General features: G+C 42.8%; 1 protein-coding gene across 3 annotated transcripts in view; it reads right to left on the bottom strand.

The window, feature by feature from the left end:
• The window catches only part of Ctnnd2 (catenin delta 2), a 755848-nt gene that overhangs the window by 91314 nt on the left and 645324 nt on the right, over nucleotides 1-19210 (bottom strand). For all 3 annotated transcript variants that reach the window (XM_005356666.3, XM_026783687.1, XM_026783688.1), the window contains 2 exons: nucleotides 18289-18474; nucleotides 5438-5611 (listed from right to left, as the gene is read on the bottom strand). In XM_005356666.3, the coding sequence (XP_005356723.1) occupies nucleotides 5438-5611; nucleotides 18289-18474 (360 nt within the window). The remainder of the gene's footprint in view (nucleotides 1-5437; nucleotides 5612-18288; nucleotides 18475-19210) is intronic.

Below are 19210 nucleotides of genomic sequence, written 5' to 3'. Positions count from 1 at the left end.
TTTTTTTGTGGCAGTCTGCTAATCTGCTCTGGTTCTCTAACACAGAAACTGCTAGACTAAGCTAAACTCACTGACCCTCTCAAGGTCGCCATTCCTTTCTCTAAGGATAAGTATCAAACTTCCGAGTGATCTTACAACTAAAAAATTTCACTTGGGTCGTATGGCCAATGATTCTATTTCTTTCTCCTTAATTTTACATTGTTATCTTGTCACTTCAGAAAATATGTGATCGTATCTATGTGACTTTTATTCTACTTTATTTTAAACTATAAACAGCCTGATAATATTCCTAGAGAATATGCATATTTTAGCAGAAATAGACTGAGGCCATCTACATGTTTACCTTCATCGTCATCACACATCCAGTTCTACATTTCAAAGCCTGGGTTTTCGTAAGCCTCAATTACAACAGGAAGAATCTACAGACGGGAGTTGAGAGAGTTTCACTCACTCTTCGGAAATCTTCAAACTACCGGATCACTCATTTTAATACTCAGCTACACACAGATTCACTGTCTGTGCAACTAACGTCCATGCTGGTTCCGAGAGACATTCTTCACTTAGTTTCTGCCATAATTTCGTTATCTTCGTCCAATGTTCATGAACCACACAATGAACACATTAAAGTTTAGGGAGTGATAAGGGCCATTAGGAAGATCTAGTTTGCTAGTCGATTTGTCATCGCCAAAGAGTGATCATACTCTTCCCATAAACGGAAGTTATTGTGTCAGACAAGGAGGTCCATAAAGAGCTCTCTCCATGCAAAATTCTCCAGCTTTACCTCCTCATTTCTGTTTGGTTGGGTCATAAAAAGTTAAGGACTACTAAGAAATGCTACTAAAATTTGACAGTCGCTATAAAAACACATTCTTAGAGGGCTCGCTTGCTGAGGGCAGTGCTGTGTGAAAGCCCTGCCATAGCCTTGGTTATTTATGCTTTTTAAAAGCCATCTCTGCATCTGTGAGTGTGATGTATGTATGTACATGGTTACATGCTTGTGTGAAGGTGCATGCAGAGGCCAGGAGTCAACATCATGTGTCTTCTCAGTCACTCTCCACCTTAGTTTTTGGGACAGAGATTTTCACTGTATCTAGGGCTCATCTGTATGGCTAGACCGGCTGGAAAGCAAGCCCCGTGGATCTTCCTGTCTCCATCTCCCAGCACTTGGCACTGCAGTGGCTTTTTATGTGGATTCTAGAAATTTGAACTCAGGGTCTTAGGCTTGTCCAGCAAGAGACAGCCATCTCCCTTGACCTGAGACTGTCTCTGTCAAGTAAGAGTTTTTCTGTTCAGTTTTTATATTAGACTTTCTTAATCTCTTTGATTATAATGATATATCATTGTTTGGTGTAACAATATTCTTCTTTAATCTCCTCTAAGAACCCTCTATCTCCTTTCCCCTATAGAGTGAATGAAGTGTCTAGTAGGCGGTAGGAATGTGCCTGATTCCCGCACACACATGTGGATCCAATGAATAAGATCTCTGTACATGTGCGCATTTGTAAATGCAAAGCAACATTACTTGGAGGCCTTCAGCTGCGGCAGAGGACTGACACCTTTGTCTAGAATTGTTAGAGAAGAAGTGTTTGCAGTAAGACTGACACTAGGAACCAATATTCTACTTTGTACAACTGGGACAGGAATCTTTCTAAAATTCTACCTTTGCAACAGCCAACAACAACTAGACATCCTGATGACAGTGGCACACCGTTATGACAATCACTCAGTAGAAGCTAAGGAACAGAGTCTTGGAATGGTTTCTGGCACTTGGCTTTCTTGTCTACCTTTTCCCTTTGCCATTGGGATATTGACACTATGGTGCATCTCCTTGTTGCAAGTTTAAGACTTTGCATTTTCTAATTCATGTTCACGATTGAATATAGACATGAAAAGTTCAGTGGTCATAGTCCTTTATCCAGCTTTCTGTGAGGGCGAGTTCATCTCTCTTAAGCGCTTCTCTCTCCTGTTTACTAACCTTCACTTTAGTAACAGAAAATTTGGTAAACAAATGTCCTCTGGACATGTGGGGACAGACACACAGCAGTGAGAACTGTGCTGCACTAATGTGCAGGTCCAAGGGCTGAGAGGAGCACGATGTGATTGCCTGAAGTCCCGGGGTGATGTCACACATCTTTCATTCCTTGCATTATGTGATCCAAAGTAGGAAAGAATTTGAAAACATAAAAATAGCAAACATTTAAAAACCCTATCATTTTCTCCTTCTAATTAAGGACTCAAGCATGTCTCATTAACTCTGCAAACTATCCTGGTTATCCCAAGACACAGACTTGTAAGTTACACAAAATAGCCCACGTTTCAGGCAAATGCTGTTGATCTAGGTTGCACTACTGGGCATTGCCGAGCCTAGGAGAGTGAAACAGTCATTCTCCTGTGAATCCTCTCTATCAGTTTCACAAAGAAAGCACACCATGGGCTGCTGAGATGATTCAATGTGTAAAGGCATGCCATAGGCTGCTGAGAAGGTCAAAGAGAAAAAGCACCTGTGCTAGTGCTGAGGACCCAAATTCAATCTCTGGGACCCACATGGTAAAAGAAGAGAATGAACTCTTGCAAGTGGTTTTCCGATCTCCACATATATGCTATGACAGGCTCTCTCTTTCTCTATCACACACACACATACACACATACATACACGCACACATGAGAGAGAATGAGATGAAAATAACAGAGCATGTTGCTATCAGAATCAAATACTCAAAATCAAATGAGGAGTCCTGAACTGTGACCCCCTAAGGATGGCCTGGGGAGGGATGTATGCTCTAAACGTCTTACTGATACCTAGGAGTCAACACTGAGAGCAGTGTATGGAGCTGTGTGGCTAGATGCTGCTGGGGCTCAGTGCTAGTGTTTGAGAGCTTCAGTTACTCCAAGCATAGGGCAGTCAGTAGAGCACGAAGAGAAAAGTGCTCATGGCTTCAGTGGTTCAGGGCCTCACAGTCACACCCCCTCCTAGAGAGCAGTCGGTGTTCAGCAAGGCCTTACATCCTGAATGAACGGAAGACGAGTGACATTGATTGCATGCTGGGTTAGGCACAGTGCGGCACTTTGCGTACAATTTTCTTTCCTTTGAATACATTTAACATTTTCTCTTTATTACCAGCTTAGAGCAATTTGATTACAATGTTCTTTGTATAGTTCCCTTCATTTTGTGTGTGTGCTTAGACTTTCCTAACTTTCTAGATATATAAATGTGTGGTTTCATTAAATATAAAAGGTACTCACTTTATTTAGCTATTCCCTGCTCTCTTCCTTGCCCTCTTATGTGGGAAACTGAGTACAACTATACCTACATTGTTTTTCTTCTCTGTGTGTTTCATTTTCTATAGTTTCTTATACTGTCTTCAAGTTATTTGACTTTTTTTTTTACCCTTTTGCATTATGGAGTCTGCCATTAATTTTATTCTATGCAATTTTAATTTCACACACTACTTTCAAGACTCCAGAGCTTTGATTTAGGTCATCTACATAACTCCCCTTAACTTTCAGAACACATGAAATACAGAATTTAAGTTAAGATCTTTGCATTCAAAATCTTGTAGTGTCCAAGACACTTCTTCACTTTTAAATTGTCTTAAGGGCATACGAATTTCTTAAGGAACATAAAAAAAATGATAAAAAACAGAAAAGTATACTGACAAATATAATAATTTATTTAAAATTGTATCTTAAAATAAAATATGTGATTTGCTATCATGTAAATCTTCATGCCTCAGGTCAGGCTCACCCAAGTATGCTGATGTAGTAGGTGCGTTGAGGAAGGGAAGCTGGAGGGGACCTGTGCGCATGGTGTGCACTTGATCTCACAGAGAGACAACTGTTTAATCTGCTACATCTTCTACCATTTCTGCACCCAGTGTTCTGATGGTTCTGCATGCTGCAGAGTGTGGCAGTCACATGGCCTCTGTTCAAGAAGTCATGTGACACACAAGAGAGCTATAATTTGCTCAGAAAAGATGGGGCCAGCCTAGGTTTGAACTATGATACAAACCAAAGCTTCTGAGCATATGCATGAAAGTTTAGATAGATGCAAGGCCTGCTTGGCTAGCTCAAAGGCGTGGCTTCCATTGTTACCTCTTTCCTAGCCACAGGTGTGCTGGCCTTCTGAAGAGCGGGACTCTTCTTCTAAAACGTCTCTCCCACACTCTGTTTGAAAATTAGAGACAGCTTCACCTGTGATCCAGCCCAACCCGAATTCTTTAAGCACTGGAGGTGCCTTATGGGTGGGAGTGAACCGATCAGTCCTTTGTTTGTTTGTTTCTCGAGACAGGGCTTCTCGCGTAGCTTTGGAGCCTATCCTGGAATTTGCTTTGTAGACCAGGTTGGTCTCAAACTCACAGAGGTCTGCCTGCCTTTGCCTCCTGGGTGCTGGATGAAAGGCGTGCGCCACCACCGCCTGGTAAACCCTAAGGTCTTTGAGAGAAGAGGTGAGCTTACCCACCATGAGTAGCATCAAGAGAACTCATTAGATCTGGGCCCAGAGAGCTAGGATGAGGCGGGGGGGGGGGGAGATAAAAGGAAACACAAAAGCTCAGGCTCCATCTATGGAAAGTAGGGATGAGGTGAGAGGAGAAAGGCAGACTTCAGAAGGTCTGAAGAGGAGTGTGCAGCTGCATTGGGTCCTGTGCATCTCCAGCATGTGATTCTGAACATTACTTTTCTGCATGTCAACAGGAATATGTTTTGAAGAGAACGGATATCAAAGGAATTAAAGCAATGATGAACATCCCAAACTCAGGCACTGATATTAAATGAATGGAACATGATGGGAAAACTCAAAATTTTTTATCTCTTTTCCTGGCCTTTCTCCCATACATCCTCAGGCTGGTACATGGCTTCTTTAATAAGGAGAATCCTTTCTACCCCAAATGAAGGGATGATGATTTCTTATGAAAATCAGTCAGGGGCATGGTTTGCAACACCTTGGAGGAAAAGGGGTCTCTTTCTGGTCATTACAGTCATGCATTTGCTGTCTCCTTTCTTTAACTCTGTACTTTTCTTAGCTTTAAGGGCCAGGAATTGGCACTACACTGTCTACATGTTCACATGGTGCTTTAGGAAAGGTGTTTAGATTCATCTCCCTTGATGGTCAATGATACTGCTTTGAAATATCAACATATCGTAATAATTCCTAAAAGATACGCAGGTTAGCTATCCATGGAAAATGATAAGCATTTTAGAATGTTTTTAATGGCTTTTCTCATGTCTGTTTCTCTACATTTACAATGGTCTTCAAGGACACTCGAATACCTAAAAAAATTTTAAGGGCATTCTAAGTCCAGCAGCTCAATAGAATTGGTTTTCTCTAATGTCTTAAAAATATTTATTAGAATTACATTTTTTCAAACCTATATTGTACCATTTTTAAAACTTGCTCGTAATTGCGGATTGTTTTTGTATGGTAATGAACTAGCCGTACCTTCCAGCTCCCTGCAGCCAAGTTCTGCAGGGCGCCTGCTGCCCCTTCCAGCGTGTCTGGGTTTGAGCACTCAGAGAGCAGTGTGAGGTAGGGTTTGACTATGGATGGGTGCCACAGCATCTGGATCCCTTTGGGTGGTTCTGCACAGTCTGGAAGAGGTCCTACTCCATCCCACTGGGGAAAGAAAAACGAGAGAGTAAATATCTTTAACATCTTTATGCTCTATGATACCGCCTCCTACACAAATCATAGGTAAACACAAAAGCAGGCATTAGAGCATTCTGTCCAAACCAATGAAGCAGAGAGGGTCAGCAGTTGAAGAAACACCGAAAACCGGACAACTATTCTTGATACAGAAATTTTGATCAAGGAAGGATGGGGGTTGGCCTATTATCAGAAGGGACTGTGCCTAGCATTTGAAGGGGGTTCGCTCTTTGAAATACTCCAACACAATTGCTAGGTCAAGGAAGGAGACAGAAATGCATAATTCTGGTGTGCAAGAATGGCAAGATCAAGGTCACATATTTTATCATTGGCACATAGCAGATAATGCACAGAAGTGACAAGCTACCAGCCCAACACCTTTCACTTATTTTGCATAAGTGTGATAACTTTTGCACAACCCTGGTAAGTTTCTATAAGTCTTAAGCTTGATGTAGGTTACCGTCACTGTTTCTAACAAACACATAAAAATATACAATGGAGAGCAAATTGTTATATTTGGTATATACATTCACATGAACTATGCAAATGTAGTTTTGGCTGTACTGAAGCTCATTATGTAGACCAGGCTGGCCTTGAACTCATAGAGATCTGCCCTCCTTTGCCTTCCCAGATTAAAGGCACACACCACCATACCAGGTGGGCAAATTTAGATAGATCTTACTGCCATCCTGATAGTTAAATTTACTTTCTGCTGAATATAATAAATAATAAGACAATTTGTAACCAAAAACCTAGCTGCATATAGCTTAAAAAGTATGGCTGATATTCACAAAGATATACTAGTTCACCATTAAAAATGGCAGCCATGAGGACTGTGGCATCTTGGACAAATGGTAATAATAAAAGTTAAATGAATGAAGTAAAGGTGTAGGGGTTAATGTTTTATCCTAAGCAAATGCATTAGAAAAGCCTATAATAATAATAATAATAATAATAATAATAATAATAATAATAATAGTGAAAGCTTTAATAAAATGATTCGATTCAATTTTTTGCATATCAAATCGTATATTGTTTTCTTGATTTAGTGTTTCTCTGTGTAGCTTCAGACCCTGTCCTGGAACTAGTTTTGGAGACCAGACTGGCATTGAACCCACGGAGATCTGCTTGCCTCTACCTCCCGAGTGCTGGGATTAAAGGCGTGTGCCACCACACCACCACCCAGCATAATCTTGTATCACACTTTTTTTTAAAGTAACAACATTAAAATAATTATATTCATCTTTGATCACATAAATCTTATCTTCTGTGAAAACCAAAGCCAGGGAACACAGGTCAAATTATATATCTATATCTATGTACATATATATATATATACACACACACACACACAAATACACACACACAAATATTACGTTTAATCCTGAGATAACTTATACACAAAGCAAATTCTTTCAGGTTTAGAGTAGCGATGCTAAGCTATTTGACTTATTATATACCTTAATAACTACATCAAAGTAAACACAGTTGATATATGTATTTAGTGTTCTTGCATACATTTTATGTACATAGATATATCTGTAGATATGTCTACAGGTGAGCCAACATGAAAATATTACTATATTTCAGAATCAGGATAAGTACATGCAGTGTTTAAATTTTCATCAGGGGAAGATCCTGGCTTGCCTAGTATCCTTGTTACATAAAAATGGAGACGTGAGAGAGACTTTGTTACTTAACTGCCATACTAGTTTCAAGAATTTCATTATTTTCTGAGGTAAAGATAAAGCACTCCTGTCTTGTTTCTCTCAATTATGCTGTATCTTGCTTTAAGTCAAGGCTGTGGCCTGGCAATGAATGCCATCCCACAGATGGACAGTGGCTAAGTCATAAAAGGTCATTCCTAATTAGCTTGACATGCAATTTCAACTCTGTGATCAGGGCACTCAGTGTACGAGGCGTCTTTTCTTTTCATCAGTCTCATCTTGACTGCTCCAAGAAGCCCCACGTCTGCGAACAGCCACTCATAGGAGAGGTTTATGCCTTTTAAATATTAGGAGGAAAGTAACCCAGCCCTGCTACACTGCTCCTGGCTTGTTATTCGAAACTAGCTTGTTGCTAGAAGAGAAAGACAGCACCGGAGAAAGAGCAGTTGTTCTGTAACTTTGCCTACTTCAACGCCAAGCAGGAATAACACAGGCTTCTCAAGAGTCCAGACTGGCAGAGAGAGTCTATCTTCTAGTACAAGAGATGGACAAAGATTTCATTGGTTTTTCTGTTTGTTTCATTTTCTAGTCTGTTATCTCTTAGAACATTTCAGGTTCTAAAAGTCTAATAATATTCACAGAAATTAGAATATAAAATTTCAGATAAGCCCCGTCGAGATTTACCTCTGTCAGGACACACACACACACACACACACACACACACACACACACACACACACACACACCCCACACACGGAAGGAGTGTGTGTTGGGATGCTTGCTATGGAGTGTGGCAGCTGAGGTGCATGGGGGCGACAGTCACATTCACTTTGGTTGGGATTCATCCCTTTCCCCTTCTCCCAGCTCCTGCTCTGTAAAGCAGGGTAAATGATTAGATCACTAGACACCTTTCTTCTGCTCTGACATGTCTTCTCTGCAAGCCTTCAATACCTTTTACTATAATCACGTCTTAACAGCTTCAGAGGAAATCCAAGGGAATAAAAGAACAACTGGCATGCACGTGGATAATCTTTGATGGTGACCAGGGGCTGGAGTTCAAAGGGGGAATCACTGCGATTTCAGAAAGTTGATGAAACCCACACATGTTAATACTGAAGAAAAAGAAGCATTTCAAAGCCAGTCAATGTAACGGACCTTTATCTGGGCACTTTCTCCAAACTTTTATTGAGTTAATCAAAGGGAAAGCATCAATTTTCCATTAGAAACAGTTGGGAGCATTCTTTAAGAACTGTGTCAATATATGCGACCTTGTTTAGCTGGCTAATCAACACCAAGAAGGTGCAGGTCAGTGTTGGTGTGGATTTAACAGATGCAGGTGAAACTATTCTATATGTAGCAACCGTTGTTATTTCCTTTAGAATTTCACACATGAGTGCTGTATTTACATTATTTCTACATCTTCTCCCTCTCCAACTCCTCCGTGTCCCCAGGATTCCCTCTCAAATTCATGATCTTTTCCTTCTTCAATTATTATTGTTGAGTATATATGAAAGAATGCATCCTGCTGAGTCTATTTAGCATTGCTCATTTGTATATGTGTTTGCAGCTGACTGCTTGGAATTAAATCTAATCGGGGGTTTGACCTTCCAGAAGACTGAGTCTCCCGTTCTCAACAGCCATGAACCGCCTGGAGCCCTTCATTTAGGGGTGAGGCCTTGTGAAACTCCTTCCATCCATGTTGGCATGTCCACCGGTGCTGGTTTTGTTTAGGTGACTCTGGTTTTGGGATTTCACAGGTACAGCATCCCTGAAGTACACAGCTGACATTGTCTCCCAGCAGATGGTCTAGTCTTCTGGTTCTGACAGTCTTTCTGCCCAGTTTTCTAAAGTACTCCTTGAGCCTCAGGTGCAGAAGTGCACTGTGGATGTATCCACCATAGCTGGGTATTCCAATCACTTGTTCTCTGGATTTTGACAAGTTGTGGGTTTCTGCAATGGTTTCTATCTGCTGGGGGAAAAAAAGACCTTCCTTCATTGATAATGGGTGAGATCTATGTTTATCTCTGGGCATAAGGTTGAGTGTTTAGAATGAAGTTAGAAATTAAACTAATTAGATAGCAGTAGGCTCTCCTCCAGGGCTCATCACCTCACCAGCCAAGGGTAGCTGCAGGGTTTACAGAACCAGAGCTTACAGGACTTACAACCATAATTAGACAGTTGTTGGTTACTTTCAAGATGTAGGTGCCACTACTGTACCCTTGTGGAGATCTCGCCATGTTGCTCATTGTCGTGCTTCAATCCATTGCTGAGGTTCACTTTGCAGTGGTCTAGGACTACGGATTGGTTTTTCTCCTTTGGCAGCTTCGTGGCACCTTTAGATACTATGAGAGTCAGTCCCCAGACTTTGTGCCAGTTCCACGGACTTCTGCAAGTCCTATGTCAAAGGTGTGTGCTGTCTTCAGGGATGGAGTGTATGTTCATCTCTCTACATATGAACGGCAAACACTGACAGGTATGTGGAGGAAAGGAGATTACCATTTATTGTTTTGATTTCAAACTGGACCAGCCATTATGAAAATCAGTTTGGAGAATTCTCATAAAGCTAAAAATAGATCACATGGTGATATACAGTAGTACTGAAAACCCTCCCAGATATTAGTACTGCATGTACATCATTTTTCTTCCTCCTTCTAATTGTTGTTTTCTTTTCTTTTCTTTTTTTTGGTTTTTTTCGAGACAGGGTTTCTCTGTGGTTTTGGAGCCTGTCCTGGAACTAGCTCTTGTAGACCAGGCTGGTCTCGAACTCGCAAAGATCCGCCTGCCTCTGCCTCCCGAGTGCTGGGATTAAAGGCGTGTGCCACCACCGCCTGGCAAATTGTTGTTTTCTTGAAACTAGCCATTCCGATTGGAATAAGATGAAATCCCAAAGTAGTTGCTAAGGATGCTGAACACTTTTAAAGAAATTTATTACCCATTTTTAGTTCTTCTTTTGTAAATTCTCTGTTCAGATTTATAGCCCAAATTTTAAAATCTGTTCATTTGTTTCCTTGATTCTGTTTTTTTTATTTGTTGATTCAGGTTATTAATCCCCTATCAAATGCAGAGTTTAGAGAATTTCCTCCTATTCTGTGGGTTTTCTCTTCACCTGGTAGAGTATGTCCTTTGTTGTATACAAGTTTTTAGTTTTACAAGGTCCCATTTGTTAACTCTTGGCTTTAATTCCTGAACGAGTGGAGTTCTATTCAGAATTTCTTGTGTTTACATTGTGTGGGGTACTGCTTATGCTTCCCGAGCACTTTCAGGTATATCATCAAGATCTTGGCATATAAAGGATAATAATAAAAGTAGAATAAACAAAACCAAGCAAGCAGGAATATGTCAAGCTGGAATACGAAAGCATCAGGCATGGCGGTGCATGGGATGCTGACCTGGTGGCTGGCATGGTGGTACATGGGGTGCTGGCCTGGTTGTGCATGGGATGCTGGCCTGGTTGTGCATGGGATGCTGGCCTGGTTGTGCATGGGATGATGGCATGGTTGTGCTTGGGATACTGGCCTGGTTGTGCATGGGATGCTGACACATGGTGGCACATGCCTGTAATTTCCACTTAGGAGCTGAAGAAAGGAGGCTAAGAGGTTGCAGCCCAGCCTCAGCTACACAGTGAGTATGACTACCTTGTCCAAAAACTATTTCAAGAAAAGAAGAAAACAAATGTATTAAAATGCTTTAAACATAACTAGCAGAGAGGAGTCTGGATGCTTCCTGCACAAGGAAACGACACAAGCTTTAGGAGATGAGTGTGTCACCTGTGCTGATGCGATTACTGTAACTGTTCACATGGACTGGAATAGCATCCTGTACCCCCAAGTATGCACAACTGCCAAGGGGCAGTTAAAACCATCAAAATTCTCTTTGGTGGCCTTGTTGGGTTCGGATTCTACTTAAAATGTTTCTACTACAGTTAAATTGAGGATTAAAAATAGAAGTCATTTGTCTTTTATATAAAGAGAAAGGCATAACTTAGGGCTAAAAATCAAAAACCAAAAAAGCCAGGTGACAATGTCAATACAGTTTACAAAGGGACTTTTCAAACAGGTCCTAAGAAGACTCACGGGATCATTCTCTTTATTACATTCCAAAGCTCACGCTGAATATGAACTACAGGAAAATTTCAGCTCTTCCTCACCAGATCTCAGTGTCCTCCTTGTTATTCTCATGTGCTCTAGGCTGTATACCATGGACTTGCTAACAAGTGAAAACTACTTGTTACACAGGTAGAAGGATTGCCACCAAAGGGGACGTGTGAAAAGACTGGCTTCTTCTGTCCCAAGCGTCATAACCTCGCTCTAATCTCAGCCAGGGAAATTTATGCTCCAAAAGTATGTTTTCTTGGTGAATTGTTTCTGAGGATCACAGACAGCAAAGGCCAGTCTTACCAGCAGAATGTAGCTATAGTTCCTGGATTTCTTGGCCAATGAGGGACAACCATATTATGTCTGCACAGGCAAACTCCACCTAAAGGAACTCCACCGAACTAAAAGAACGAGTGAGGCAGGAACTGCCACGCAATAAAGGGAGAGAATGTGCAGCTATGGGGCGCAGTCTGACTTACGACCTCATATTTTCCTTCCTGGGGAAGTCACAGGTTGTAAAATTCAGGAAGACAAAGTACTTTAGTATGTAGGATATTTTCTCAAACTGGGTTTGATTTAATTGGGCTGCAGCCTGGATAAAATGCATCTAAAGGTAAGAATCCAACCCCACATACCTCCACTGTCATTGTTGCAGGTGTGGTCTGAATATGATCACATCATGATTTTTGCCTTCGGGGTATATTCTTTGATCACTCCTAACCTTTTGGGGATGGGGGTGTGGTAGGAGAAAGATGGCGGAAGTGGGGACTTAAAAACTCTCACTGTAAGCCAGAAGGGAAAGGCTATTTCATGCCGTCTCTTGGGGTTCCAAAAGTGAAAGTAGCTCAGTTGTGTGGTTTTCTGCAAGCGCTATCCAGAGCCACAGTGCACAGCTGAGACTGGGCAGAGTTGACAGGCTCAGTCAGCTGTGGTTTCCAGACACTGCATTGTATCCAGGCTCAGCTTATAGGCTATGGCAAGAGACTGGACACCTGTGTCAACTGGGAGGGTTTTTGTTACAAAGTATCAGGACAAAGGCATTGCAGGACAGCCCTGGGGATAGCTGTGGGGGCTGGGCATACATCCCTCAGGATGGAAGATGTGTTTCCAGGGCAGCTCAGTCTTACTGGATCCATTTGGACCATTTTCTACATCGCTGTGTTGCGATTACAGCAGCACTATGTTTATCCTGAGTTCTTCTGCTCCTTCCCGTCTCAGCCTAGGGAAACCTGAAGTCTGATCTCTGCAGAGGCACTGTCTCTGGTGTGTTAATACCTTTCTCATAACTCTGTTGACTTGGTTATTTCGTTGGTGACTCAGATGGTCTTGCTCACTGGAAAACGGGCAATACCTGGAAGTTTTGGTTGTCATATGTGGTGGAAGAGGTGTTACTGGCATCTACTGGTAGAGCCCAGGGAGGCCGACAAACACTAACACACAGGGCAGACCAAACAGAATTATCCAGCACAAAGGGTTTTCAATGCTAGACCTTGTCCAATAGGCTACGAAACCATTTTTGATGGCCAGGAGTAGTGAACAGTAAGGTATACCTCAGCAAATTAAATGGGGCATGCGTTTCGGTCTCTGAGCCCCTCTGAGGTGCTCTTAGCAGTGAGGAAGAAGAATCTCAGGCATGCGTGGGACCAGTGGGACGGTGCAGCCAGTCTTCATGGGAATGTGCACTGTGCCGCTTCTGGGATGCCGAATGTGGTTCTCAAGTCAACAACATCCTAGCATATGGTGGGGTGAGAGCGGAGTGAGACAAAGCTGGAGCCAACAGCAGAAGGGACAGAAAGCAGCAGATGGCCAGAAAGGAAGTGGTATTAAGCAGCAAAATAAAATTGTGGCTGCTAATCAGGAAAAGAAAATTGTCTAGAAAGAAGAGGTCACCAATAGTGCCATAAAGGACAGAGTCACTAGGTGATTATATATGCAAAACCAAATTCATCTATTTAAATTATCACTCACATTAAGACAAATACTGGGGGCTCAGTCAGCTTGTTCAAACGTGAGAACTTAAGTTTGGAAACCCAGCAGCCACTGAAGAAAGTCAGGTAGAGTGGCATCCACTTGCAATCCCCACACATAGGCAATGACAAAAGGATGTCTGGAGTTGGTTGATGCCATTGATCTGGTCACATGGTTAAGTTACCGGTGCAGTGAGAAACCCTGTCTAAAAATAAACAAGGCATGTGCTTGAGGAACCTGTGGCCTCCACATGCATGTGCACACACACTCATACATGAGCACGTATATTTACATTTGAACACAATCACATTCACATGTGCCATTCACATGCAAAAACATAAATAGTAGTTTGGGTGTCAAAAGCCTTCAGACATTCCTCTGTTCTAGATGCTTCCTGGTGGATACATTTTAAAGAAGTGATTAAGGAGGTAGGTGAGTGTTGACCATACAGATGTTTACTATAGTTCACATCAGCGGAAATTTCTGCTGGTAGAGGCTTGGGTCAGCACACCACGGTTGAGTCCAGGATGGGATCTGCAGGAGCTTTTCTGCTTCCCAGGCTATCTGCCAGGACGGAGACAAGCCATGCTGTATCAGGTGACAAGTGGCTGGCAGTAGAACAGTGGGTCTTCCCTACACTTCTCGCCATCACAGATGGGTCCAGGCAGGTAGAAGAGAGGTGGCCTGAGAGTCAGTACGAAGGGGCTGCATTCTTTGCGGAGAGTTTATGAATAATGAAATGAATAAGAGATCTATCATGACTACCTTGTGTAGGCATTGCTACACAATGTGAACAATACTTCTCTCTGAGAGGTCCCCCCACCGGACCCACTTTAATACTCCAGGGCATCCCTTTTTGCTCACTGAAGCATTGCTGAAGGATAATTTGCAGAGGATCCAGGCTGTTCTAGGAAAAGCTCTATACTTTGATAAGGCTCTGCTCTAATGCACAGGCCACCTGGAGACCAGTGACACATCCAGAGGGGACAGGGATGCTTGTCTTCTGTTTGTGCTCATGGACTGCAGATGAGAAGAGTTCTGGGAAGAGAAGTTCAGGATCCTAAAGATAAGAACTCTGAAAGAGATCTAGCATCTGCTCCTGCCATCTACAGGATGGTGGTCTGAACCAGTGGGAAACACTTACTAGAAGAACTTATGTGTGTGCAGCCAACCAACAGCATCACTGTACTCTGAAGTGTCAGACAAAGCTATGGATGTATGCAGAATGAAAAGATTCAAAATGATGGACCTGTGAACTGTCAACTCTGTTCTCACAGGTGAGGCTGCTGTACATGCATGAATATTTCTTCTTACAGTGTGTTTCTATTTTGCCTACATATTATTTTCACATGATGAATATATATACATCATCCCATAGTGTTTTGGGGGTATCCATTCCAGGATCCTCAGCAGATACCAAAATCCGTGTTCAATTTCCCACACAAAAGGGTGTAGTGTTTGCACATGACCTCTGTCCATCTCTCCATTTGTTTTTAAATCATCTCTAGACCACTTATTGTAAATAACATTGCATAAATTGTGTGTACTAAGCTGCTGTGCTATATTATTTCAGGATTACCTGCAAGAGTCTGAACATGTTTGGAACAGACATTTTTCCTGCGTATTTTGTCTGTCGTTGGTTGCATATGCCAATACAGAATCCAGAGGTGAAAGCCACTTGGATTTCTTTTCTTAATTAACATTTGCTTTGTCTGACAAGAAACACTGTCAAATGAATTCAAATCTCTAATGTAACATTTTTGAATGAGTATTAAAATTAACATTTGTGCCTTGAGATATTGTATGCTATTTAGGCTCGGATCCTCATTTTCAGGCCAATATCATACACATGAGTTGGTGGGCTTCCAAAAGGCTAAAGCCCAGTGCTAAAATCCTGAAGATTCAAGAAAATGTGGCGGGTGATGGGGTCCATGGTAGCATTCAAGAATGCTATGCTAATCCCTCGAGGGCAAAGTATTCCTTTCTTCCATTATGATCTAAAATAGCATTCGCAAGGGTGCTTTGACACACATTTATACTACATGCATGCAATTCTAAGTGATGTATGTAAGAATGTATGTATGTATGTGTACATGTGTGTGTGCATGTGTGTGGGTTTGCATGTCTGTGTTGGGTGTGTGTGTATGTATGCAGACCAGAGGATATCTTCAGGTGTTTTTCTTAAGGCACACTCTCTAACAAGGAAGAACATATAGTCTAGGGATCCCATCTCCCCAACCCTAGCACTGGGAGGACACACTACCATGCTCAGCTTCTGATTTTACACAGATTTTAGAGAGAGAACTCAGGACTTCATTGACTGAATCATCATCCCAAGCCACACACTCTAAGCTCTTAAATGATGATAATGTAGCATGTGTATTAGATTAGCTTTCTAGGTAATTCTAGATGTCAACTGTCAATGTGATAACATGTAGAGAATACCATGGGCTATACCATCTCACAGCCACTTGAACATAAAATCTCTTCAAGAAAGAAAAAAAAAATTGAGAGTGGACAAACCCTGGTTGTGAACACCCACTTAAAACAAGACTCTGTCAAGACCTAGAGGCACCGGAGGCCACACCCTGATGGCCATACAGTATAACTGGTGCCAGGTGTTGGAGTGAAAGTCACATATGGAGGTAAGTTCCATACAGGCCTTCTATCTACCCTCTGGAAGACCCACTGATGTATCCAACTCCAGGGACAGTGAGAGCAGTCTAACTACATGAAGACACGGAGTAGATGGGACCAGTTAGCAGTTTCACATGGGGTTGCTTTGGAAGGGTGCAGCTGAGCTTTAATTTGCTTATGAGGAATCATTCTCCCAGTGAAGTAGTGAAGGAATGCCAAAAAGCGTTTAACAGATGAAACTTCCCACTAACCTAAGCATCTAGCATCTACAACCAATGAAGGAGATCTGCACAAAGCCAAACATGATCTCTTCCAGTGATAATGATGCAATAATAGATCATGCAACAAAGATGATCACAGCAGAAAGTCGACCCTATGTGTGTGTACAGACTGGGTCAGAATCTTGTTGGAGTCTGATCCGTGTCCTGTCACTCATTTGAACACACACCTGACTTTTCATCTTTTCGAGAGGAGAGCATCCGGGACTCCTGGGACAGGGAGTTGGGTTCCCAGTTGCCTTTGCTGCTTTGGCCCTGGGGTTTTCTCACGCTGAGTGAGACCTAGGTCAGCCTGGCCTGTAGCCAATAGTAGGACAGTGTGGTAAGACCCTTCAGCTACGATGGAGCAGAACCCATCAGTGCACTGTTACCGGGTCTCCAGTCACATGCCAAGTTCAAAAAAAAAACCCCAAAGGTTATACAAAAGAAGAATTATTAATTTTGTCTTCTACTCTTTTAGGTTTCTCTATTGCCCTGAGAGGCCAGATTGTCATCACAAAACTGTACTGTGGGACAGAGAGAAGCCTGATGGTTGTCACTTCGGGAAGTTTTTTCCAGGAAGGGACACCAGGAACTATGGGCTTTGGGGTTCAGCAACAGACAGGGAGCAAAGTCAGCTGCCAAGAGCTTTTATAGGTGAGGGCGAAACATGCACCGTTCATATAGATCTGTCCTCAGGGCGACAGCTCAGGTATGTTTCCATAGCAACCACTTAATTACATGAAAGCAAGAATGTGCTATACCTTCGCAGCGTACATTTCTCTGAGTTATCCCTATCCAGGAAATAAAAGGAAACATTGCTGAGACTTTTATCTTATAACTCAGTCTGACCTGCAGAATGGTACAGGTTCTTCTAAGGTTCAAAACACAAATGCCAATTTTTTGGAAGCTGTATATCACTATGTAGCCTTGGTGGGCCTAGAACTTGCTGTGTAGACCAGTCTAGCCTCAAACAGAGACCAGCTCGACTCTGCCTCCCAAGGTTGGGATTAAAGGAGTGTGCTTCCCTACCTGGTCACTAAAGCCAAATTTAAGGGTGGATGCAAATGTCTAGAAAACAGAAAACTCCAGGGCCATCTTTAAACTGATCCTGATGTCATGAGTTGGCTCCTCTGTAGTGGGAGATCTGCGTGGTAGATACAGGCCCTTTGGTTTTCTAAGAGGCCTTTCTACCCTTCTCTGAGGCATCTTATACATAACAGGAAAGGAGTTGAGCATTTTCATAGTAATACACAGAATTCACTACCCAGGGCTTTTTGGAGTTGGTGTTGGGCACCAGACCCAGGGCCTTATGCCTGCTGGGAAACTTTCTACAGCTAAATAATATCCCAACATCGGGGGTGAGGGCTTTCATACCCCAGGAACCCCAGGGACAGACTGAAGGCTCTGCTCTCCTCATCACCACCCTGAGGAGAGCTGCCTAATGGTCTTCACTGTGCAGCAGGGGAACCATCCACAGGTGTCTACAGTACAGAGCAATCTATGTGGAGAAGGCTTCCTTCTCTAGCTACAGCGTTCTGGATTTACCAAAATGCTCCCAAGACCAAAATTCTGACATCATCCAGTTGTTAAGCCCAGATTCTTATCCCCACCTCCTGGGGTTAAACAAGATAATAACCCAGCCTTCTGAACCTGTTGTTAAACATACACTGAATATTATGCCTCTTCTGCCAACTTCCCCACTTACCCACCTCTTCCTGTCCTTGGCATTCCATCACCTTCGTGGCAAGACTCAATGTATTTGTCACTCAACATACAGGCATCATACCTGCCTCTCTCCACACTCTAGGAACTGGGTCACTGGAGTGTGTTGATGGCTTTTTCTTTACTTGGGAAGTTTCTACCCAGCCTGAACTAGAAGAAAGGAAAATGATGCAGACACGCTAGCGATTTCACCATACATTGTGAAAGCAGAGCCCTGTTTCTTTCTATATACTGGTGGTGCTTTAATATCGTAGTAGGGAAGGGGATAATTGCATGCAGCTGCGAGCAGGTAGCATCACCTGGTCCTGGGATTTCTTTTTCTTCTTCTTCTTGCCCCAGCACCCGGAACTCTCCGCATCCTTGCCGTTGGCCTCCCCACAGAGCAGCCCGTCCAGCTCGTCTGTGCCCATGTGCTGTCCCTGAGACGTTTCTGCTGCTAGCCGGTAGGAGAGGTTCCTCAAGATGCACACACAGTTTTCAACGGTCTGTAGCGTCCCCAAAAGAAAAAGGGAAACGGAGGAGTGAGTGTAAGCCAATCAGCAGGCACCTCTACTGGAAAGGGGAGGAGTGAGTGCAAGCCAATCAGCAGGCGCCTCCACTGGAAAGGCAGGGAGGAGTGAGTATAAGCCAATCAGCAGGCACCTCCACCCTGGGAAGGCAGTCAGTCTCCATGGACACATTGGTCCTCATTGCACTTAGCACCTGCTTTCAAGGGCTCCACTAACAGCTACAACTGGAAGAATTTGGGTAAGGTTGGAAGGTCCTAAGACCACGTCTCACTTGACAAACAATAATCATCAACCCTGCGTACTTCAACAAACACCAGTTACAGGTAATCAAAATGCACTTGTGAGAACTGGACAAACTCGCAACTACAAGATCACCATTTACAGGCAACTCCAGCCAGGAGTTTAGGAACCCAAGTCACTAAATCACAGGGGGTGGGTTTAGTTTGGCTCTGGTTGGGGATGCCGTTGCATATCATTTACCAAGAAATAATACAATAATACAGTTTCAGTAATGCTGGAGACCACACAGGGAAGGCCATTAGCCTGGGACTTTCAACATTTGTCTTGGCTTTGGTGTGAATCCTAGCTCTGCCCAGTGACAGTGTAGCTGTGCCCAGTGACAGTGTGACTGTGCACAGTGACTTCCCCTTTCTGTGCACAGTGACTTCCCCTTTCTGTGCACAGTGACTACCCCTTTCTGTGCACAGTGACT

The sequence above is a fragment of the Microtus ochrogaster genome, chromosome 19, assembly GCF_000317375.1.
Source record: "Microtus ochrogaster isolate Prairie Vole_2 chromosome 19, MicOch1.0, whole genome shotgun sequence".
In the NCBI taxonomy this organism is placed as follows: Eukaryota; Metazoa; Chordata; class Mammalia; order Rodentia; family Cricetidae; genus Microtus; species Microtus ochrogaster.
The sequence above is the reverse complement of the archived record's forward strand: the minus strand, read 5'-3'. Positions and strand labels throughout refer to the sequence as shown.